Source organism: Leptonychotes weddellii, chromosome 1 (genome assembly GCF_054177405.1).
Source record: "Leptonychotes weddellii isolate Sample4059 chromosome 1, ASM5417740v2, whole genome shotgun sequence".
Classification (NCBI taxonomy): domain Eukaryota; kingdom Metazoa; phylum Chordata; class Mammalia; order Carnivora; family Phocidae; genus Leptonychotes; species Leptonychotes weddellii.
In genome coordinates, this window is record NC_138369.1 from 56,903,433 (window position 1) to 56,926,855 (window position 23,423).

The 23,423-nt window shown below is 54.9% G+C and overlaps 1 protein-coding gene and 1 long non-coding RNA gene across 3 annotated transcripts; one reads left to right on the forward strand and one right to left on the reverse strand.

Annotated features, from left to right (window-relative positions):
- Nucleotides 1–305: 305 nt before the first annotated feature.
- Nucleotides 306–23,154, reverse strand: PLCD1 (phospholipase C delta 1). 2 transcript variants are annotated; one of them, XM_081824334.1, is made up of 15 exons: nucleotides 23,106–23,154; nucleotides 14,678–14,842; nucleotides 11,081–11,309; nucleotides 4,348–4,477; nucleotides 4,023–4,254; nucleotides 3,220–3,421; nucleotides 2,978–3,122; nucleotides 2,750–2,899; nucleotides 2,498–2,656; nucleotides 2,120–2,279; nucleotides 1,804–1,920; nucleotides 1,250–1,428; nucleotides 1,028–1,160; nucleotides 804–953; nucleotides 306–665 (listed from the first exon to the last, which is right to left on the reverse strand). In XM_081824334.1, exons 1-15 carry the CDS (start codon nucleotides 23,137–23,139, stop codon nucleotides 580–582), a joined length of 2,271 nt encoding a protein of 756 aa, XP_081680460.1. In that variant the 5' UTR covers nucleotides 23,140–23,154; the 3' UTR covers nucleotides 306–579. The 2 variants fall into 2 exon arrangements, with proteins under 2 accessions (XP_081680460.1, XP_081680452.1); XM_081824326.1 differs by lacking the exon at nucleotides 23,106–23,154 and adding an exon at nucleotides 18,231–18,656.
- On the forward strand, nucleotides 18,938–19,811 carry LOC115943551 (uncharacterized). The gene is made up of 2 exons (XR_004078130.2): nucleotides 18,938–19,383; nucleotides 19,493–19,811. It is a non-coding gene; the product is annotated as an uncharacterized LOC115943551 (long non-coding RNA).
- Nucleotides 23,155–23,423: the final 269 nt, after the last annotated feature.

Sequence of the window (23,423 nt, forward strand, 5' to 3'; positions counted from 1 at the left end):
GTGTGGTGTGTGGGCTTTCAAGTCTGGGTCACTCAGTTGGTCCAGCTCTGGGGGGAAGGGGCCTCTGGGACTGGAGGGGGTGGTCTGTGACATTCCAGAGGACTGAGCTCTCTCCACTGTCTTCCATGGAGGTGTTTGTTTCTCCTTGGTCCTTCCTGCCCAAGGGGACAGACAATCCTCATACAGTGTCAGTGTGGGGGACGTGGAGAGAGAGGTGATGGGGCTCCAGTGTTTCCCCCCCACACACACACACACACGTGCCCTTTATAGGAACTTTCTGGCATTCAGGTAAAGAGACCACAGGACTTAGTCATAACTTTTATAAAAACCCTCGACCCAGGGCCAGGCCAGAGGGCAGAGGGCTGCAGTGCTTTTCCTAATGGAATCGAGGAGAGCTCCGGGGACTGGGCCAGCTCCTGAGACCCCAGGGAGGCAGCAGCACAGACGTCTGTTAGAGCTGAAGGCAGTGCAGGGCCTCTAGCTCCAAGTGAGAGGTGGGGAGCAGCCACACCAGCCCTCTCCCTACATGGGGACAGAGGGCCTGGTCTGCCTGGAGCAGCCCCTTCAGAACCCCCAAACCTAGTCCTGGAGAGACACCTTCACAAAGAGGGTGGCAGATGGGTGCTGGTCTCCGTTCTTTGACAAGAGGTGGACATGGCGGTATCCTGGCAGGGGGATGGGCAGGAAAGAGCACACGGAGAGTTCCGGTCACTCGGTGAGGATGCTCCAAGGGACAACGGCCCCGGCCCAAGAGATAACAGGCCCCGCCTCCTCCACCTTGTCGTCCCTCCCCCTCAACAAACCTTGCTTGAGGCTGCCCAAGGGGATGGTGCTCTGGCCAATGAAGTCATTCTTAGAGGACGCGTCATAATCCTCCACCACGAAGCGCACGAGGGCAAGCTCAGGCACGACCACCTCAAACACGAACTCTGTGTCCCACCATGGGTTGAAACCTGGCAGTACAAGCCCCACGTCAACAGTGCGGACCAGCTCCAGGGGCCGGGCCCCACCCACGCCCACCAAGTACCGTTATTGGTGACTACGGCAGTCTGGCGGCTGGCCACGTCCCGGCCCACACCGTGGATCTCCACCGTCACCTTGGGGTCCACAATTGAATTCTTATTCTTGTTGACTTTCGGCAGCTGCTGCCCAGAGATGACCTGAGCACGGGCAGGGGACAGAGAGGGTTCAGGAAGGGTAGCGGGGAGGGAGGCCCACGGGCTCCTGTCCCTGCGGTGGCTGGCCGTACCCTGACACTGAGCTGCTTCCGGGTCCACCAGGGCCCCTGAGCCAGGGCACGTGAGTTAAAGGTAGAATTCGGGTCTCGCAGGAAAGCAGGCTTCAGCACGTAGCCGCAGGCCCCGTTGTCCTGGAAGCGGCCCTGGTACACATCCATCTCTGGGCCAGGGGTCTGGAAATTCAGGGCCACTGGAGGCAGGACAGAGCAGTCATAGGCTGTGGGCTGGCCCGGGGGCCCTAGAGCCCAGCCTACCCAGGGTACACTGAGGCCTTAGGGTAACATGGCGTGCCAGAAGCAGGGTCCGGCATCACTCCAACGCCTACTGCCGCCCTGCCACTGTCACCGACCCACCACGCCAGCCCACATTCCATTTCTGGTGCCAGAATTCAAAGAACGACTGTGCTAATGAGGCGACTTCAGACCCTGACTTGCTGGCAGGGGCATATGTCCAAACCGAGACTACTAGTGCCTGAGCCCGCAAGTCCCTCCCCAGAGGCTCCTGACCCCTGGCCCTCTGGACTGAAACCCTCAGCCCGGCCTCCTCAGCCCCTGCCAGCCCATACCGATCTGGCAGCCCCCGTTCCACATCTCCACGGGGCTGTAGTTGGAGGAGTCTGTTCTCCACCCAGCAGGATAGATCCTGCTCAGGCGACTGACATTGTGGCGAACAAAGCTGTTTCCTGAAAAGGGTGTGTGGGTGGTCAGAAGCACAGGCCTCCCGGTGAGCCCCAACCCCACCCCAGCCCTGCCCCCCGCCCCCTTCTGGTAACAGCAGGGAGTGCTGTGCACTTCCCGAGTAGTGGAGCCAGGCCTGGCCCAGGCCAGTCCAAATGGTCAGACGGATTGCCAGCACCCTGAGAATGCAGGGCTGGGGCTCACCTGACTCTTGGAGCAGTCGGAGGGCGCGGTTCTCAGAGAAGGACACCATCTCATAGAAAGCCTGCCCTGGGGTGCCAGGGCTGGGGAAGCCCCCAAAGTGGACACTCTTGCAGTAAATGACCATATCGGAGAGCTCCTTCACTAGCCTGAGCTTGTCCTCCTGGGGGCCATGGGGAGGCCCAGGTTAGATTCAGAGGTTGGGGCAGGTGGGCACTGAGAGAGCCAGAAACCCAGACACGGAGAGACAGAGAGGGAGACAGACAGAGAAAGGGGGGCAGAGGGTCTGAGTGGCAGCCACAGAGAACTGAGACAAGGCAAACATCCCATGATGGGGGAGGGCCCCAGGGCTGCCCCCTCCCCCACAGCTCCCCCTCGAACCCTGGACTTGCGCTGCACGCGGCTCCTCACGGCCTCGTCCTCCATCTCAGCAGCCTCATCCTCATCAGACACGACAGTGGCTTCAGGGCCACCCTCCCCGCCAGGGGGCAGGAGCCCCCCCAGCTTCTTCCCCTTCAGCAAGATCTTCCCCTTCAGTTGCTAAGAAGGAAGGAGCAGCTCGTCAAGACCCAGCTGGCCTCCCAGCCAGTCCACCTGCCCTCTCGTCTGGGTACCCCCATGCCCACCGCGAACCTCAGGGGAAGGCAGACTGGTGGTGACCCCGTCCAGCGGCCGGTCCAACAGCATGGGGCCCAGGATGGTGCGCAGGTGTCGCGCCATCACACGCTGCTGCTCCAGGCTGCAGTGGTTCTCCAGGGACAGGATGACGGGGTAGGGGGACGCCTGGAGGCCCCAGGGCAGGTTAGGAGGGGCGGGCCGCCCGTACCGCGGCCCTCCTCACCCGCCAGGGGCGCGCGCAACCTTGAAGGCGTAGTCCCGGATGGCCCTGAGCACGTCGCAGAGGAGGATCTTGGAGGTGAAAGTGTAGCCGTGGTAGATGACCGGCTCCTGGTTGGGGCCGTCCCAGCAGTCGAGCTCCAGGCAGCGGCAGCCTTTGCACAGCGCCCTGCGGGCAAGCGTGGCGGCTAGGCCCTCAGTGCCCGGCCGGCCCCGCCCGGCCCCGCCCCCAGGCCGTCCCGCCCCGCCCCCGCCCTGGGCCCCACCGGATGTAGGCTTCGGTGCTGCTGGGTCCCGTGAGCTGGTCTTCCAGCAGGTACGTGTTGTGCGAGGAGGACATCAGGTAGTGGCTGAGTGGCTGGCCCATGTCCTGGTAAACCCGCCGGTGCGCCAGGCTGAACGCGCTGCCGTCGGCGGACAGCAGGTACATGAGGAAGCCGTCCTTGGTCATCTGCCGCTGCGCCTTGGCTGCGAAGGACGAGGCCTGCGCGTCAGAGTCCTTCCCGCCAGGCCAGCCACCTCCAGGAGACCTTCCGGGCGCCACCGCTCGGGGAGGGGAGCCCCCAGCTGTCCCTGCCTCCCTGTCCTGAGCTGGACCTTGATAGCTCTCGGAGGGGGTGAGTTTGAGTCAACCATCAGACTGTGACTACCCCAGGGTGGGGCCCTGTCTTCTCCTCCTCGGTCCCCCACACTGTGAGACCGCCTGAAGCCGGGGCCTCATCTCCTCCTTCTCTGGGCCTCCAGACTGAAGCCCCTCCAGGGAAGGGCCCCGTCTGTCCATCTCAAAGCCCGTCCCAGGATGGAAGCAGGAAAAGGGTTTGCTTTTCCAGCCTCCTCTCTATTTCCTGGAGGAGGAGTCCACAAAACCCCCTGGAGAAGGAACCAAGAGAGGGGTGGTGATGCCGGAGCCCTGTCTCCCATCTGCTTGCTTTCAGGGGGCAAGCAAATACTGACCAGGGTGCCCCCCTTCCCTCCAGCTCCCTACACTCGGTCTGTAGTCTCCCCAGGGGTCTCCCAGCACGGTGTGGCCCCAGGGACTGCAGGCCAAAGGCCCCAGCCAGACTCTCACCAGTCTCACTGGGCTCATAGCGCTCAATGAGGGAGAGGGCCAGTGTAGGCCCTGCCGCCTCCTCCCGCTGCTGGTGCTGCAGGAACGTCACTAACTGATCCACCGACAGCGTTTCCCTGGAACCGGCCGCCTGGGCAAAGGTGCGATCAATCTCCTCCCGCTGGGTCAGCATCTTGTAGAAGGCCTCAATTTCATCATCCTCCAGGGAGTCCGTCTGGGAGTGGTCACATTCCTGCCAGGCCGGGGGGGCAGGGCTCAGAGCATGCTCCCCACTAGGGTCCCGGGCCCACGGCCACACAGACCCAGCCCTCACTCCCTGCCTCACCCTGAAGATCTTCCGGGCATAGCTGTCATCCACTTGGATGTTGAGCTCCTTCAGGAAGTTCTGCAGCTCCTTGAAGCTCATCTTGTTGTCCTTGTTTTTGTCAGCTTTTCGCAAGCAGGAGTGAATCCAGCTGGGCAAGAAGTAAGGAAAGTACCCAGGAGCCCGGATACCCCCCAGGTCCCAGCTACAGCCAGGTTTCAAGCCCAGGGTCAACTCCTGGGCCCAGATGGACGGAGATCACCTACAGACAAAGTTCCCTGCAGGCCTGACATACTGCACACCAGCATTCCAGGGACAAGACCGGATGGCCTCTTCAGAGGAAATGATACATCCGATTAAGGGGGCTTTTTTCTATTTACTGGCTTTGAACCCTTTCACATTTAAAAAAAAACAAAAAACATTTATTTTCTCACTGTGAAAGAGTTCACTATAGACAACTTACAAAATGCAGAAAAGTAAATAAATAAATCCCCCATAGTCCTGTCACCCAGGGATAATGCCTGTTAACGTTTCAAGGTATGTCCTTCTGGTTTTCAATACGTAATTGTGAGCCAACTTGACTAAAGCACTTGAGGCTTATTTTACAAGAAACAGCAAACTTGAAGCCACAGATCAGAGGATATCACAAGCAAAAATGAAGCCTGCGTCATGCTGTCCCAATGGGGGCACTTAGCCCCCACTTCTCCATTACCTCTGGCCCCTCTCCCCTCAGACTTGACCTGGAGAAGTCAAGAAAGAGGACCTCCACAGTACATCCATTAAAGAACAAAGACAATGAAAACAATTTTTTAAAAAACGACAGCAGGTTTTTAGAAGAAGTCACAAAGGAAACAACATAATTGATGCCATGTAAACTTTAAATAATTCTGAGGGTCAAATAAAGAAAAAAATAAAGCTGTCCAGAAAACACGATGATGACCCTAATAACTAAATGAGAAAAGGCCATAAACTGACCTTTTGCAAACATTCTTGGTAATCAAGATATTAACAATTTGCAAATGAGATGCAATTTCTTAAACTCTAAGATCAGCACTTTAAAAGTCTATTACCCAGTGCAGGTAGGGGTGAGGTGACATGGACATCCCATCCACCACTTGGATAAAGGAAAGTGTTCAACCCTTGGTAATGTGATGCAGAGATATAGCTAAAGTTCGAAACCACTACATCATTGGACTCACTAATTCCACTTCTAGGATTCTATTGGTAAGGAAATACTCCTAAATACCGAAAGCTCTTAGGAACATAGTTCTTTGCAATGTTACTTATAGTAGTGAAAGACTGAAAATAAATGTTCAACATTAAAAGAATGGATCACTGGGCGCCTGGGTGGCTCAGATGGTTGAGCGACTGCCTTCGGCTCAGGTCATGATCTCAGGGTCCTGGGATCGAGTCCCTCACCGGGCTCCCTGCTCCTTGGGAGCTTGCTTCTCCCTCTGCCTCTCTCTCTCTCTCTGTCTCTTATGAATAAATAAATAAATAAATAATAATAATAAAAATAAAAGAATGGATCACTAATTTATAGGGCACCTACTCAATGGAATATTACATAGTCACCACAGCTTTTTATGGAGACTATACTAACACAGGGAAATAATTATGACATAACAGTACACAGAAAATGGATACAAATGTAAGCTCTCCACTATTTTTGGCAAATTGAAATGCAGAAAAGAAGATTGGAGGCAGAACCTAAAAATTGGCAGTTTCATTTTGTGGGCCTTTAAAACTTCATTCTGGGGCACCTGGGTGGCTCAGCTGGTTAGGCGTCCTACTCTTGGTTTTGGCTCAGGTCATGATCTCAGGGTCAGGAGATTGAGCCCTACCTTGGGCTCTGCACTCAGTGGGGAGTCTGCCTGGAGATTCCCACCCCTCTGCCCCTCCCTGCACACATGCACTATCTCTCTAAAATAAATCAATAAATCTTTTTTAAAAATTAAAAGAAAACTTCATTCTAACACAGCCATATTTTATGTATATGTTTACATGAAAAAATAATTATGGCAGAATTCCAGGTTAAAAAAAATCAAGTTCAGAGCAGTCCAGCCAAACATGAGGTCCCCATGCTGATTGTTATTCAGCAGGCTGGGATGGATGGCTTTATGATCTCAGAGGCTGGGCAACAGAACCCTCCAGAGGGCACAAGACTGCCCAAGGATAAGCCTACGCTACAGAATTGGACTTTTAAGAAAGCTCAAAATCAGGCAGAGATAGCACTGAGAAAAAATACTTAAAAATCTATGAAATGCTGAAAAGCACAGAGTAAGGAAACGAACAGAGCTCAAGTATATCCCTCAAAGCAGTTGGATATACACTAGCAATGAATAATCAGAAAATGAAATTAAGAAAGTAATTCCATCAAGTAGCCTCAAAATGAATTAAAATACTTAGGAATACATTTTTTTAATGTATAGCTTATACTCTGAAAACCACAAAACAATGTTGAAAGAAGTTAAGGAAGATCTAAATAAATGGAAAGATACCCATATTTACGGATCACAAGATTTTACATCATTAAATAGGGAATACTCTCCGGATTGATCTACAGATTCAACACAACTACACAACCCCTATCATAATCATGCTGGCTTCTCTGCAGAAACTGATCCTAAAATTCACATGGAACGTCAAGGGACCCAGAATAGTCAACACAATCTTGCAAAAAAAAAGAACAGGCACCTGGGTGGAGCAGTTAAGTGTCCAACTCTTGGTTTCAGTTCAGGTCATGATCTCAGGGTCATGGGATCGAGCCCTTGGAGTCTGCTTGAGATTCTCTCTCGCTCTCCCTCTGCCCCTCCTGCTTCCGCTCGCTCTCTCTCTCTCTTTCTCGAAGAAATAAATCTTAAAAAAAATAGAACAAATTTGGAGAACTCACACTTCCTAATTTCTAAACTTACAAAGTTACAGTAACCAAACCGTTGTGTACTGGTGCAAGGATAGACATAGATAAATGGAATAAAACTGACAGCCATGAAAATAAACCCTCTTGGAGCACCTGGGTGGCTCAATCGGTTAAGTGTCTGCCTTCAGCTCAGGTCATGATCCCAGGGTCCTGGGATGGAGCCCCTCGTCGGGCTCTCTGCTCAGCAGGGAGTCTGCTTCTCCCTCTCCTTCTTTTTTTTTTTTTAAAGATTTTATTTATTTGACAGAGAGAGAGACAGCGAGAGAGGGAACACAAGCAGGGGGAGTGGGAGAGGGAGAAGCAGGCTTCCCGCAGAGCAGGGAGCCCGATGCGGGGCTCGATCCCAGGACCCTGGGACCATGACCTGAGCCGAAGGCAGACGCTCAACGACTGAGCCACCCAGGCGCCCTCTCCCTCTCCTTCTGTCCTCTCTCTATCTCACTTCGCTCTCTCTCAAATAAATAAATAAAATCTTTAAGAAAAGAAACCCTCCTATTTATGGTCAATTGATTTTTGACGAGGGTGTAAAGACAATTCAATGAGGAAAGAACAGTCTTTTCAACAAATGGTGCTGGGACAACTACCTACATGCTAAAAAAATGAGGTTGGATCCCCCACATCACACCACACACAAAAACGGATTCAAAATGAAGCAAAGACCTAAATTTAATAACTAAAACTACAAAACCTTTAGAAGAAAATAATAAGAGTAAACAGTGACTTTGGGTTAAGCAAAGCCTTCTTAGATATAACATCAAAAATCACAAGCCACAAAAGCAAAAAGTAGTTGAATTAGACTTTACCAAAACTAAAAACTCACGTTTCAAATACCATCAAGAAAAAGAAGAGAACCTACAGAAGAGGAGAAATTATTTACAAAGCGTAATTATGATGGGACTTATATCTAGTATATTACGCAACCCTTACAACTCAATAATAAAAAGACAAATAGCCCAATTACAAACCGCCAGGGATGTGAATAGACATTTCTCCAGAGAAGATACAGGAAAGCAAATAAAAAAAACAATGCTCAACTGCATTAATCATTAGGGAAATGCAAATCAAGACCACGATAAGACACCTATCAAAACGTAAACCAAACCAAAACAAAAAACCCAGAAAATAACAAGTGTGTTGAGGACTTGAAGAAATCGGAACCCTGGTGCACTGTCGATGGGTGTATAAAGTAGGTCAGATGCTGTGGAAAACAATATGGTGGTGCCTCAAAAAATTGAAAGTAGAATTATCCTGTGATCCGGTGACTCTGCTTCTGGGTATATACCCCAAAAGAACTGAAAGCAGAGTCTCAGATATTTGCACAGCCATGTTCACAGCAGCATGATTCACAACAGGAAAAAGATGGAAGCAACCCAGGTGCCCATCAATGGATGAATGAAGAAACAATATATAGTATATGCAGACAGTGGAATATTATTATTCGGTCTTAAAAAGAATGGAAATTCGGACACCGGCTACCACATGGATGAATCTTGAGGACATTATGCTAAGTGAAATAAGCCAGCTGCAAAAAGACAAATAGTCTATGGTTCTACTTGTCTGAGGTAGCTAGGGTGTTCAAATTCAGAGAGACAGAGAGTAGAATGGTGACTGCCGGGGGGCCGGGGCTGGGGAGTGGGGATTGGAGGTGGGAGAATGAGAAGTTGTTGTTTAATGGGGAAAGAATTTCAGTTTTACAAGATGAAAAGAGTTCTGGAGATGGGTTGCACAACAATGTGAAGGTACTCCACATGACTAAAATGGTTGAAAGATGGTAAATTTTATGTTATGTAGATTTTACCACAAGTAAAAATTTTTAAAAAATAAATCCATTTTAAAAAGAGCTTAACGGGCGCCTGGCTGGCTCAGTGGGTACAGTGTGCAACTCTTTTTTTTTTTAAGATTTTTAATTTATTTATTTTAGAGAGAGAGAAAGAGCTTGCATGAGCAGGGGGAGGGGCAGAGAGAGAGGAAGAGGGAGGAAATCTCCAGCAGATTCCCAGCTGAGCACAGAGCCTGACTCGGGGCTTGATCTCACGACCCTGAGATCATGACCTGACCTGAAACCAAGAGTCGGACACTTAACTGAATGAGCATCCAGGTGCCCCCGAGCATGCAACTCTTGATCACAGGGTTGTAAGTTCAAGCCCCATGTTGGCTGTAGAGATTACTTAAAAATAAAATCTTAAAAAAAAAAAAAAGAACAACAACAAAAAATGGGCAAAGGATCTGACAGATATTTCCTCAAAGGATCCGATAGATATTTCTAGAAATAACCAATAAACACATATAAAGATAGTTGACATCATTAGCTATCAAGGAAATGCAAATCGAGACCACAATGAGATACCACTTCACACCCACAAGGATGGCTAGGATAAAAAAGTAGTAACCGTACTAACAAGCCTTAGTGAAGATGTGACACATTGGAACCCTCATACACTTCTGGTGGGAATGTCAATTTCCTCCTTGGAAAACTGGAAGTCCTTCAAAAGGTTAAACATACAGTTACCATAAGACTTATAAATCCTAGCTATATACCACACCAATGTTCATAACAGCATTAATTCATAAAAGCTCCAGAGTAAAAACCCCACTGTCCATCAACTGCTAGCTGGATAAATAAAATGTGGAATAAGGAGACCATGGAATATTACTCAGCCATAAGAAAGGATGAGGTACTAATTCACACTACAACATGGAGACACCTGAAAAACATGCTCTGTGAAAGAAGCCAGTCACAAAAGACAGTATGATTCCATTTATAGGAGATGTCCAGAAAAAGGCAAACATAAAGAGCCAAAAAAAGTAGATCAGTGGTTGTCTAGGGCCTGGAGGGTTATGGGGAAATGGGGCCTGGCTGCTCAAGGGTATGGGGTTCTTTTTAAGGTGATGAAAGTGTGGTAAAATTACTTATAACCCTGTGAATATACTGAACAGCATTGACGTGTAACTTTAAGCAGGTGAATCACATGGTATGTGAATTATATGTCAATAAAACTGTCATTAAAATAAAGGAGCTGGAGCTGGTTCCACCCTAGTCCTCTGTACCAGAAGGCTGACCACTTTGAACCATAGGCTAGTGTGCTGTTGTGCATCCAGATTTGGAAGTGAATTTGTTTTAAGCTTACAGGCTGGCCTGCACACGAGGCCCAGGGAAACTTGATCACTCCCCAAAGAATGGCACAGGGGGTACCATGGCCTTCCAAATTCCCAGAGAGAAAAAAATGTAGTAACTCCAAGAAACATGGTTCAAACACTCAAGACTCGGTCTCGCATGGAAGCTGCTGCCATTAGCAGAACTCTGTGCTGGTTCTGGGGGGGAGAAGAGGAGACAGCGGGGGCTGCACTGAGTAGACCAAACAGGGCTCCAGGTACCTTCTCAGGGCTCAGGACTAAACTGTGTTCCCCCCAAATCAATATGTGGAAGCCCTAACCCCCAATATGATGGCATCTGGGGATGAGTCGTGGGCGGCTTACATGAGATCATGAGATGGAGCCTTCATGATAGAATTAGTGCCCTTATAAGAGGAGACACCGGAGAGCTTGTCTCCCTCCTCTCTCTCTCTCTCTCTGCCATGTGAGGACACAGTGAGCAGGCAGCCCCTCACAAGCGAGGAAGAAAGCTCTCACCAGAACCCGACCACGCTGGCCCCCAGACCTCGGGTCTCCAGCCTCCAGAACCGTGAGATTCATTTCCGTTGTGTGAGCTGCCCAGCCTCTGCTATGTCCATATGACGGCCCAAGCTGGGTATCTTCCACACGCAGGCTGCCCTGGTGATGACCACAGCCAGGATCCACAGGCTGGGCCAGAACCCACTGCCACCAGAAGGATACTGCTGCAGCTTCTGCCTCTGGTCCATGGAGCCCGAGTGGTGGATGATCTTGCGCAGACCCTGCACCCAGTGCTGGGCCTCGGCCGGCGACGGCGCTATGAGGTCTAGTGTGTTGCGCTGGTCCTTGAAGACAATGGAGAAGCAGCGGTCCTCGGGCACATCCCGGGCAAACTTCTCCATGCCCTCCGTGCGGTGCCCCTTCCGCACCTCCTGAATGTCCTCAATGGAGACTGCAAGAAGGGGATAGGTGGCAGAGCTTCGAGGCCAGTCCCTGCCCCCGGTGTGGCCAAGGCACAGCGTGGGGACACAGAGCCAGGGCTGGAGCTCAGGGCTGGATCCAGAGACAAGGAGGGGGGCAGCAGGATGGACAAAGGGAACACAAGGGAGGAAGGAAAACAGAGACCGAGATGGAGAAGGAATGTGACACACAGCTGTGGTGGGCAGGGGAAACACCGGGGGGTGGGGGGGTGGACAGAGGGAGAGACTGACCCTAGAGAAGGGCACCTGGGACCCCAGGCCCTGCTGTTTCCAGGCTGGGAGGGACTAGGGCAGGGCAGGGCTTTTAGAGATGGGGAGAGACCATTCTGGAGCTTGGAGCCTGTGACAGACAGGATACATACCCTCCTAATCGCACTTGAGTTTGGACCACCCTCCCCTCAGATGGCTCTGAGAGCCTGCAGGCCCCTCTCCCGACCATGCAGGAGCCCGGAGCCACCCTCCGGCAGCCCTGGCCCCGGGGTGCGGGGGCACAGGGAGAAGTGCTTGTGCTGCGGCATGGACACAACCTTGCCCTGCGTGTGTCCATGTGTGTCCACGTGTGTCCTGACCTCAGGGATCCGCTTGGCAAGAAGAGTGCGGGAAGGCTCTTGCCCTCTAGGACCCCAAGTGGTGCCCCTTAGGGGTCTGAGAGAGTCCATCATTCTGCCCTTAGGAACTGGGCGGAGAGCCCTCCTGTCACACCCACACCTTCCAAGCTTCAGGGAGCAGCAAGACCCTAGGGTGCCTTCCTGGCCTGGCTGGGAGCCAGTCCCACCAGCTGGGCTCATGCTAAGCTGCCCAGCATCAAGGTCCAGGCTCCACCCCTGCCCCACCTGTGTCCTGAGCCCTCCACATCCCTCTGTCCTGGGTCCTAGAGCAGCCCCAGCTGCAAGCTCACCTGTCCTCCCCATGCCTGCCTGCACCCTGAGTGCCCAGAGGCCTCCGAGCCACCTGCAAGCCCCACGTGAGGGACACGTACCCAGCCTGGGCAGCAGGCTCCGAGAGTGGGACTTGTGAGCCCCGGGCCATCTGGGGTGCAGGGGATAGCCCCGCTTAATCCCTCTGTCCATAGCCTCCTGCGCCCGCTAGGCTCAGGCCAGCTGCCGCTGCCCCGGGCTGGGAGTGAAAACAGGAAACCTGAGCCGGGCAGCTCCTGGGCCAGCACCCCCACCCGCACCAGAGAGAAAGTCCAGATGCCTGCACTGCTGATAATACCTCATCTGCCTCTGGGGGCCAGAGTGGAGGGAGCGTAGCGGTGGCAGGATCAGGGCAAACTGAGGGAGCAGAGAGAACTGGGGGCGCTGCTCCCCTCCTCCCTCACCTGGCCTCAGTTTCCCCGAGGGTAGAGTGCATTTGGGGACAACAGTCTCACTGCTCCCCCGGAGAAGGGAAGCAGCCAACAGGCATGCTCAGCCGGAGAGCCGTCTCAGTGTCTCTGACCTGGAAGAGAGCCTCTTCTGGCCACATTCCTCACCTGAGCACAGCTGGTGCCTGACCCCGCACCTGTCACCCCTGCAGCCCCTCACTCACGCCCCTTCCTCAGTCTCGGCCCTGCACCTTTGCTCACACTAGTCTCCTGCCTGGAAGGCTCCTCCTGCCCTTGTGCTCACAGCTCTCCCAGTATGAGGGGCTCATCTCACCAGCCCAGGTCCCCTACTCTTGTCTCTGCCCCCATGCCGCTGCCGCCCAGTAAGTGCCAGGCACACACGGGAAACCAGGCATATGTACGGGCTCTCAGGAATCCCCAGAGCTCAGAGAGCAAGACGCCAGTTCCCACTGTGCCGCCCCCCACCAGCGTCGAACAGGAAGCCCCATATCAGGGCTGAGGCCCATGAAGGAGCCTGGCTGGTGCCACCGACAGACAGAGGCCAGACAGAGACGAGGTCTGGGTCACTCCCATGCTGTGTGACTGACATGCACTCGGGTGGTTTTCGGAGAGTACTTCAGGTTCTGTCGGCTTTAACCCTACCCTGCCTTGCTCAGAAACCTTCCATGGCCCACAGCCCCAAGGGCCCCTGCCTGGCTCTCCCCGCCTGACCCTGCTCTGACCCTGCTTGTGTCCTGACTCACCTCTGACCCTGCTCCAGGCCATACAGCCAGCAGGAGATACTTTCTCAGGTTTCTACCCAGTGTCGTGAGGCCCGGTAAACCTTGCCTGGGCACCTCCCCTTCCTCCTGTCCCCTCTCCCATCTGGAGCCTGTCACCTGTGTCTGACTGCACTCCCCAGTGGGCTGCCCCTGCTCCTTCCCCCTTCCCCACCACGGCCAAGGACAGGGGTCTGGGTTGGGTGAGATCCAGCAGCCGCTGTGTGTGGCTATTTAAATATAAAGTAGCTAAAATTCAGTAAAATTAAGAATTCAGTTCCTCAGTCACACCTAGCCACATTTCAAGTGCTCAAAGGCCACAGGTAGCTAGAGGCACCCATACTGGACAGCACAGATACAGAACATTTCCGTTATCAAAGAAAGTTCTTTTGGGCAGCATTGGTCTAAAAGTTTCCCACCAAGTAAAGATGCAGCGGGGACCTCTCATTTTACAGAATCTTTAGGCCATTCTGTGTTACAAAGCAGCTAACCTGCACAGCTTTCTCTGTGGGGCCTTGCTGCAGGCACTCTCCATTTGCAGGCCTGAGCCTTGGGTTCCAGGGCCTTTTCCAAAGCTTCCAGAAAATCCTCAGACCCAATACCCTCAAGGGAGCTGCCCAGCTAATAAGGCCTCGCTCCACTCCACCCTACCTCTCTGCTGTGGCCCCAGTCCCGGGAAGGAACTGCCTGCTGCGGCCCCACCTCATATCCTGGCCGCTGATACCAGGAAGGGCCTTATCTGCCCCTGGACTTTGGGCTTGGCTTTTGGCCTCACTACACCTGTAGTCCTAATCCGCCCAACTTCCCTCCTTCCCACATCTGTCTAGGTGGACACCCTGTGCGTTCAGACAACACTGCCCAGAAACCTCCCTATTTCTGAGCCTGGCTTTCCCACCTGTGGTCACAGTTATGTATCCTTACCCTCAAAAGGCTTTAGCCTGTCCATCTCTGGTCCTCCATGACTGCCCTGTCTGGCCCAGACTAGGCCTCAATTGCCCTATCGGTGATTTAACTAACTCTTCTCCCCCACCCTTGCCAGCTTTAGTTTCCCTGTATCTGGTCCTGATTGTGTGACCGACCTGGGCCCCACTTGGCCAGGCCTGGGTTTCCCTATTTGTGGTCCAGGATTGACCTCCCCACCCCACCATTCCCTGCCCCAACCAGCATCCGCTTCCCCGCCCCAACCAGCATCCGATTCCCCGTGCAAGCATAGGATCCACACTCTGCTCCCACCCTGCAGCCCTGGGACACTCACACAGCTGGGACTCCGGGGTCCGCATGACCTTGCGGGACTCCTGCCAGATGGTCTTGCAGTCTTCCTGCAACTTGTAGAAACGCTCTCTCCGCCATGAGTTGGACTTCACCTTCAGGAGCTGGCTGCCCTTTAGCAGTGCCTGTAGGTCCTCGTCATCCTGTAGGCCTAGGGGGCAGAGCTGGTGAGATGCCACTTCCTCCGGTGTCCCTGCTGCCCCAGGTCCCATGCTAGCTACTCCCACCTCTGGACCCTCTCCGAGAAGGGTCCCACTTCTCACCAGCCCCACCCTCCGCTCTCCCTTCCCTTCTCCCACCTTCACCCATGCTCCAACCTGATCCTGGAGCCCTGCCTCCTCCAGGAAGCCATCTCTGATTGCCAGCCAAGGCCATGCAAACCTTAGGACACCCACCCACTCAAGGCTACACTTTATATACTGTGACCTGCCATCCACAGCTGAATGGACAAGGGGAAGCAGCTAATTCCAGAACATCTGGTTCTGGGGAACCAGATGCCTGGGAAATGGCCTGGCTCTGTAAAACAAAGTGTGCCCCTCCTGGTCATACCTAGGGGTCAGAGTGATCTGAAGGAAGCTGGGACCAAAATATCAGGCCGTGCAGGAAAGAAAAGGTCCGGAGGTAACAGAAGTTGTAGTTCTTGGTGTCAACACTATGGTTGCAGTAGGACCCTCGTGCCCATCCCTGCCACGCTCACCCTGCTGCCCCCACCCTGACTTCCACCTGCTTGAGTAGGTCTCTGATCCTTGCCGCCAGAAGGGAGAGATGAGCCAAATGTGGCCTGGGTTTGGCCCCTGGGATGCCCCTGGCTCTCCCTGCCCACCCCGTCTCTGAGTGTCCTGGGTCTGGGATCCTCGGGGTATAATAGTCCTAAGGCCCAGTGCAGCCTTCTCAGCAGCTGAGGCAGGACCCGGCCCGGGGCCCTAAGTGAGGACCAGACCCTAGCTGCATGGCCCCTCCTACCCAGCTGTCTTCAGGGACCCAGGCTGGCCTCCTCAGCATGGGCTCCCAAAGATACAATGCTCTTTGTCCTAACAGGCCCAAGCAAGAGGTACCAAAGGGGCACTAGGCCTGGCCCCCCAGGAGCCCTCATCCCCGAGCAGAGCCTGTATCAACTGTGATCAAGGAGAGACCATGTCCCACCTTAATGAATCATCAATATAATATAGAGATAGATGCATCTAGATCCAGATCTATCAGCTGAGCCAGATGCAGTCCAGCAGCCAGCTCTGCTCAGAGCCAGTTGACCATCTCACCTCACTCTGTCCCCAAAACTAAAACTATGTGGCCCTTCAGCAATCTTTATCCTCTTGCTCCAGCAGAGCGGTGGCATCAGGGACCGTGTCGGTCCAGTCTGAACGGCCTGTGACCAGGCCTATAAGCTTTTCTTTTCCAAGCCCAGATCCACAGCCCCTGATAGGCTCTCCAGCTTTATCCATGCCCCCCGCCCCACCAGCCTGCCCCACACACCCATAAATAAGACCGAGGGAAACTTCTGAACCGCTTCCCCAGGCCTCAGCCACCCATATGCTCTCTATCCCTCCCCAATCTCCTGTCTTCACTAGGGACAGAGCCCAGTGCTAACAACCACCCATGACTTTAGGCAGCTCCCCTCCCCCGTGGCTCCGTTCCCCCATCAGCACTGGGTGAGAACAGCATCGGAAGAGGTGTCTGTGAGCCTCTTCAGAGGTGATGGTCTGATGTGCCTTCTTCTTCCTTTGTCCCAAGTCTCCCCGCACTTCTGGGAGACCCCTCTGTCTTAGTATGAGCAGCATCCCTTCAGCCCCAGGGGAGGTTCAGTGGAGAAGGGGGCTCCTGCAAGATGTCCTAAACTGTTGGCTGTGTGTGTGGCACTTGGAACCAGAGGACGGGAGTTCCCAGATGCCAGAAGAGAGGTCCTCAGCCTCTGCTGGGGTATTCCATTGTCCTTTCTGAGCTGAGGTGTAATCGGCAGGGGCATCTCCTTACCCTATGCCTGCCCCCTGCCCCCCAAGCTGGGCACTCATTAGGACAAGCCATTGCCAACAACAGAGATGGTAACGGGGGAGGGGTTGGAAAGTAGAAGGTGAGCCCCACCCTCCGGTTCTGGAAAACACCATGGGGAGATGACATGTTCATCCTGTCCTGGAGCCAGGCTGTGGCCTTGTCTGCGGTCAGGCAGAGATAAGACCCCTGGCTGCTGACATGGCTTCCGGAACACGGACCTCAGCCCCGAGGTGGGCCTTGATAATAGCCACCACCTTCTGGGCCATTAGGGAACCTGGGTAGGCACCCCCACCTCTGAGTCTCATCTGCAGCCGGCCCTTTTATTTCTGAGGCCCCTGGGCTGCCCGCCCTGCCACCCGTGCTCCCTCAGCACCCAGAATGTTGATGGGCACTCCTCGCTCAGCCCCACTCACTCAGCTTCAGTACCTTCTCCTCCTGTGGGAGGGGGGTGCTAAGGGGCCTCTACCTCAGGGGCCCCTGGGCTGACCTGGCAGCCTCACCAACCCACTCAGGCTGGCCGCACACAGTGAGGTGGCCATGTGGAGGAGGGCACAGGGTGTGCAGGTGCTAACAGGAGGCTGAGGGGGGGCCCCACAGCCATACAAAGCTACACAGTTACACACGGCCGCACTCAACACACCGTGCCAGAACATCATCCTCACAATGGTAATCAGAGCAGCTACCATAACATTCATGGCCAATATTTGAATAAGATACTGCTCTTAGCACATGTACTTAATCCCCCCAACAACCCTATGAGGAAGGCACTATCATTATTCCCATTTTACAGATGAGGAAATTGAGGTTCAAGGAAGTTACATGGCAGAGTCAGGACTCCGAAGCCTGCCCAAGGGTGAGTGCTAGGAAACATTACCTTATGCACGTCACCGCTCAGGCGCACTGAACAATGTCAGAAAACCCACAGAACACATACTGTAACACGGAATGACAGAATCGGTCCCCCGGCTCGCCCACTGTCGGTCTGCCTCCCACAGTCACCAGGACACAGCATCACCCTGGACCACACGCGGCCACGCTGGTGCCACAATGTCACACACTTGGTTATACCGCATTACACATCCTCATTGCCGCGCAGTGGCCCCACGTACCACGTGAGGGACAGAGCCACCACCAGATTACACACTGGGTCCCCCACTGTCACACTTGTCACGCACACTTGCACACCATCACACTGGATCACATAGGCTCGGAAAACCATCTCGTTACACAGTCGTACCAGTTACACACTGAGCCACATAACTAGTAGTGCCTCAGAAATTTGTAAACAGGAGGGGTTGGGGTGGTTAGGGGTGGTAAGGGGTGGGGGGCTTTGGAGGGGCTCAGGTAGATCAGGAGAAGTGACCTATCCCACCCACCCACGCACCCCTGGCCCCGAAAACACTCCACATGCCACCCCTGCAAACACAGCTCCACAGTGGGTCTCGCACTCACAGGAGTACTAAACAGGTCCACTCAAAGGATGGAAGGCACACAGTCTACATCCTGCCCCACCTGCCTTTCCAGCGGAGCTCGGTGCCCCCTGCGTTCCTTACCCAGCCTCTGCCCATTGAGCGCCGCCACCCTGAGGCTCTGCTCCTGCAGGTAGAGCTCCCTGGAGCGGCTCCGGCTCGGGATTCCCAGGCATTGCATGACGCTCCTCAGTGCCTCCGCGCCACCGAGCCTGGCCCGGGACAGCGCAGCCTCTAGAAGGCCCTGGCAATGGGGGCGGAGTCCGGGCGGGGGGGCGGAGTCAGAACCCAGAAGGAGGGGCCAGCCTGGAGGGGCGGAGCCTCGGCCCTAGAGGCGGGGCGTGAGAGAAATCAGGGCTGAAAGGGGCGGAGACAGACCCTAGGAGACGTGGCCAGTCCCGGAGGGGCAGGACCTTTGCCCTTGGGGGCTGCGGCAAGGGCGGACTCCAGGCGGGGAGAGGAGGAGCCAGAACCGAAGAGGCGGAGTGGGACAAATCTATAACCCAGGAAGCAAATCAGTGGCGAAAGCCAGAGCCCAGAAAGGCGGTAGGGGGCGGAGGCACAGCCCCAGAGGTTGGGGTGGGAGGCGGGGGAAAGGAGCAGGGTCTGGGAGGCGACGGGGAGGCAGAGCGTCACTTAGGAAGCCGGCCGGGGGCGGAGCTAGGGCCCAGAGAGCGACCCGAGGGAGGGCCCCGCACTGAAAACGCGGGGTTCGGGCAGGGAGGGGCGGAACCTCGGCTTTGGAGGTGGTGTCCCACCAGGGGGCGGTGTCCACCGGGGGCGGAGCCCGAGTCGCGAATTCGAAACACCTACTGGGGGCCGGGCGGAGGACGAAGTTTGAGCGAGATTGAGGAGAACAGGGGAGATCGGGTAGCCGCGGCCTGGGTGGCCAAGTCTGAGAGGACGGGATGGGGCGGGGTCAGACGGAGCCGGGAATGGAGCCTGGGGCAGACCACCAAGCCCGCCAAATATTTTACTTCAATTACTCAACGAAGTTATTGTAATTCAGCTGGCTGTTGCCTCACAGGCAGACCTGTTTCCTTCTCACAGTTTCTCCACCCGAGTAGGGTAATCTCTAAGGTTCCAAATACGAATGGAATTCTTGAAAAAAAAAAAAAAGGCTGATCTTAAAAATGAATCCATTAACGCAGGCTTGCTTTGATGAATAGATGAGAACTACTGCAACTTTATACAAAACTGTGCTGCCAGTGTGCTCGGGAACAGTGGGACCTTTCATGTAAGTTACAACTTCTCTTTCATGCCCCCAGCCCCTACTGTGTGCCAAGGTCAGGACACCACCCAGAGGCCTGACTCACCCCTCTCTTTTACTCTCTGCCTCTGACTAGTTCCTCCATTCGCTTCACTGCCGCTCCAGTCCCCAGCACTGGCAGTGAGTCACCGTCAAAGCCAACCATTAGCACGGCCAAGCAAAGCAACACTAACAATAAACTGAAGCGCAGAGTGACTTGCCTACGGTCGCGCCACAGAGAATACATCAAAAGAACGTGTGTTGGTGTAGATGAGCTGAAATACGGCCCAAACAAGTTGTTCTTCATTTGGAGAGGGAGGAGGCAGAGGGTAAGGTGAACCTGTTTCAGAGAAACCACACAAAGGTTCTCATCCAGAGGACCAAGAGCCCCGCCCCGCCCCGCCCCGCCCCACCCCACGCCAAGGACCTACGGATAGAATCACATCTCAATATAATTTGCTTCCTTTGAATTCTCATGTATTTTATTTTATGCATTTAAAAACATGACCCTGGGACGCCTGGGTGGCTCAGTCAGTTAAGTGTCTGCCTTCGGCTCAGGTCTTGATCTCAGGGTCCTGGGATCGAGCCCTACATCATCTGGCTCCCTGCTCAGCAGGAAGCCTGTTTCTCCCGCTCCCTCTGCCCCTCCCCTGCTTGTGTGTGGGCGCGCGCGCTCTCTCTCTCTCTCAAAATAAAAATAAATAAAATCTAAAAATAATAAAAATAAAAATAAAAACATGACCCTGAGGAGGGGTCCACAGGCTTCATCTGACTGCCAAAGTGGCCTATGGCGCGAAATGTTAAGATCAGTGTGGATCAGTGTGTGTCTGTGGGTTATGGGTCTGGAACCCCGGGGACAGTTTTGAAACATAACTGAGGTGAGTAGGAGGCTGGCCACCCCAACTTGCTATGATGGCTCTGGAACCATTATCTTTTGGGGGTACTGGCTCTCTTGCCAACCTTGAGCTCCTATGCCCATCCATGCTTTGTCTTCACGATGTCCCCTGTAAATAGGGTGTTACTATGCCATGGGTGGGGGGAAAAAAGGGCCCAAAGAGGCAAAGGGATGTGCTCAGGGTCACAACATTGATAAATACAGGCAAAATGAGGACTGCAGTCCAGGTCTCCTGGGGCCAAGATGAGGCCCCTCCTATGGCCTGCCTTCCACTTTTACAAATGCCAGTTTTGACAGTGGGGCAGGTGGATTTGAGGTAGGTAAAGTTAGTGAAGGTGGACGTGTTCAGCGAGGGGAGGGCCTGCGAAGTAGTGTCCTTCTGGGTACATCTGGAGACGTGCTGGTGAGGCCAGTGCAGGCCTGGCTAGAATGGAGACAGCAGAGGCAGTGGAGGAGGGGGAGGAGGCCAGGGGAATGGAACATCAGTCTGAGGGCTCCAGAGACACCAGAAGGAGGCCCTTGGTTCTTGAGCCCTGTTCTGGGCACATTTTTCCTAGCAACAGACTCCCTTATGGTGCCCCCCTCATCTCCCAAGAATGCACAGGGCATGGTCACTTGGGTGTGGGCCTCCTGCAGAAACACAGCCCCTACCGAGTGCCAGGCACTGTTCCCATTGCCTTCTATGTATGACCTCATTCAGTCCTCACAGCAAGCCTATGAAGTCGGTAGTGTTCTTGTCCCCTATTTCACTGAGGAAACTGAGGCACCAAGAAATCAAGGGATTTGTCTGGGATGAAAAAGTCAAGGCCTGAACTCAGTCTGCCTCCAGAACCCATGCCTGTAGCCTACACTGCATCTGCACACATCTGGGGTGAGGACGTAGGGGACATCTCATATCTAGGGAGGCTCCGTGGCCCCCCAGGCCGTGGGGAGGGGGGGACTTTCTGCAGCTGACTGCCAACTGCCCAAGCCACATGTTCGGTGCTGTGGGGCCCCAAATCTGAAAGGGGTACGGACTCTCCAATGGAAGCACAGGGCACAGTGACCACCCCTTCCTGCCATCAACTGCCCTTGCCAGGTTCTTGCTTTCTGATCTGGTTTGCAGGAGGGACCAAGGCAATTAAGGGAGGGTAATTCTGGGTGATGAGCTTGAAGTGGCAGGGCCTTCCGGGAAAGAGCTTGGGGTTGCAGTGTTCCCGCCAGTCCCGCAGGAAGGGCTGGACAGAGTGAGGCATTTGGAAGGCAGGTCTCAAACAGAATGGGCCAAACCCATGCCACAGTGCCTCCCCGTAGCTTCCTTTCCAGGGAAGACACCGGGGGAGAAAGACTGGCTGAAGGCACAGATGCCTGAGGATGGAGCCCATTCCAACATGAGCTGTGCCAGAGACGACCGGAGAGCTTTTAGGAGATCTGAGTGTGAGACAGGCCCAGAAGAGGTATCACTCTGCAGGGTAGACAGCACTAACTAAGGGATGATGAGAGAGAAAGCAGAGGTCTCCACTGTGGTCCTCTAAGCCATCCAGACTCCCTTCCTGCCAGTCTTGCAGGAGCACTAAGGACACCTTTGGTCTGAGAAGATGAAGCACTGGAAGGGGCAGGGGTCCCATGATCCAGCTGGATGAGGTTGCCTTGAGGAGCCCAGGCCAGTGGTGGGAGGGTCACAGCTCTGGGCCCTGAGCAAGGTCTCTTCGGGCCATGGAGACCAGGTCTAGGCCAACCAGGAAACACAAGACAGACTAGCGGCTGGCTGAAAGGAACATCTCCTATGCCCCTGAATTCCAGGGGGTCTCTAGTGGGCAGCTGGAGGGCTCTGCCTTTCTCTTTCCCATCTATCATCTTCATGTATGGTTTAGATGGACAGGTGGTGGGCACTGAAGTCTCCCACCCCAGGGATACTAGAAAACAGGGAGATACGGTTAAGCAGTGATTGGCGTAAGGGGCAGGTTTTGCTGAACTGGCAGATGATCTCAGAAACCAGGAGGGCAAGACACCCTTAAGAGTGAGTGAGTCCCCAGGCTGGAGCGGAGAGATGCCAGACCAAGCTGGGGGGCCGACCTGCCAGAAGCTACTGCTGCTCTTTGTCCTGGAGGGACAGCAATACGGCAAGGACTGTTCCCCGGTGGGTCAGAGGGACAGAACTAGCTGGACAAAGGGTGGAGCTGCAGGCAGTTCCAGGTGAGACTCGGCCTGGTCCCGCCAGGAGGGTGCGCGGATGGGAGGATCCGGCCGCTCCTACCAGCGTGGGCATCGCTGACAGGGATTTCTGCGCTGAGCAGTTACCGCCGCCCAGCCCGACCTCGGCCAACCTTGCACACCTCCTCGTCTCCACCCCCCCCCCCGTCACAGCCACGCGGCCTGACGCGGTCCAGGCAGCCTGGGCTTTGGGGAGCCTCTCCAGCGGGGCCCGGACGGTGTGGGGAGAAGCTGGTTATTCGTGGATGCTGGTTCCGTCCCTCCTCGGCCATTCCGTGCGCGCTGGACCACGGAGCCCAGCCTTCTGAGACCAGAAAAAGGCAGAATCCTTGAGGCGGGGTCTGGGGGTCGGGGTTCGCCTTCAGGGAAGTCTTCAGACCCGCACCCTCCCCCCACCTCCGGCCAGATCTGGGGGACAAGCCCAAGGTCTTGCCTGGCAGTCCCACCCCGAGAGTCCCCCGCGCCGAGATTTCCCCAATGCAACAAAAGAGTCGAGAGGCGGGCCCGGGGCGGGGCGGAGGGCGGCCGAAGGAACCTGGGGGTCCCCGGCCCAGGGCCCGGGAACGGCTTCGCGCGGGGTCGGCCGGTGCAGGGTCTGCCCGCACGCCAGCCAGGAACTCACCATGCAGGGTCAGGAAGTCCCGGCCCGAGTCCATGCCCGACGGGCGGCGCAGCGGGAGGGGGCGCCGCGGGACACACGCGCGCGGCGACTGCGCCGGCGGCCTCGGGTCCGAGCCGAGTGCGGTGAAGGGACCCGAAAGGACTCCGGTGGGCGGAGACCGGAGGTGGGCCCCGGGACACCGCCCCGCCCCCCCGGCCCCGCCAACCCGCGCCTATCCCCGCCCCCTCTTGGGGATCGGGGAGGGCGGGGGGGGGGCCTGCAGCTGGGCCAACCCTGGCCGGGGCTAGTAGGCGCGCCCAGGCCAGAAATAGTCGGATT

What these genes read in the sequence shown, in the direction of transcription:
- PLCD1 (XM_081824326.1), bottom strand. Translation starts at nt 18,327, where the DNA reads ATGCAATGCCTGGGAATCCCGAGCCGGAGCCGCTCCAGGGAGCTCTAC. An exon ending in CCAGTCTGCCTTCCCCTGAG is followed by an intron (nt 2,657 to 2,749) that starts GTTCGCGGTGGG and finishes CTTCCTTCTTAG; the next exon opens with CAACTGAAGGGGAAGATCTT. An exon ending in GAACGGGGGCTGCCAGATCG is followed by an intron (nt 1,429 to 1,803) that starts GTATGGGCTGGC and finishes TCCTGCCTCCAG; the next exon opens with TGGCCCTGAATTTCCAGACC.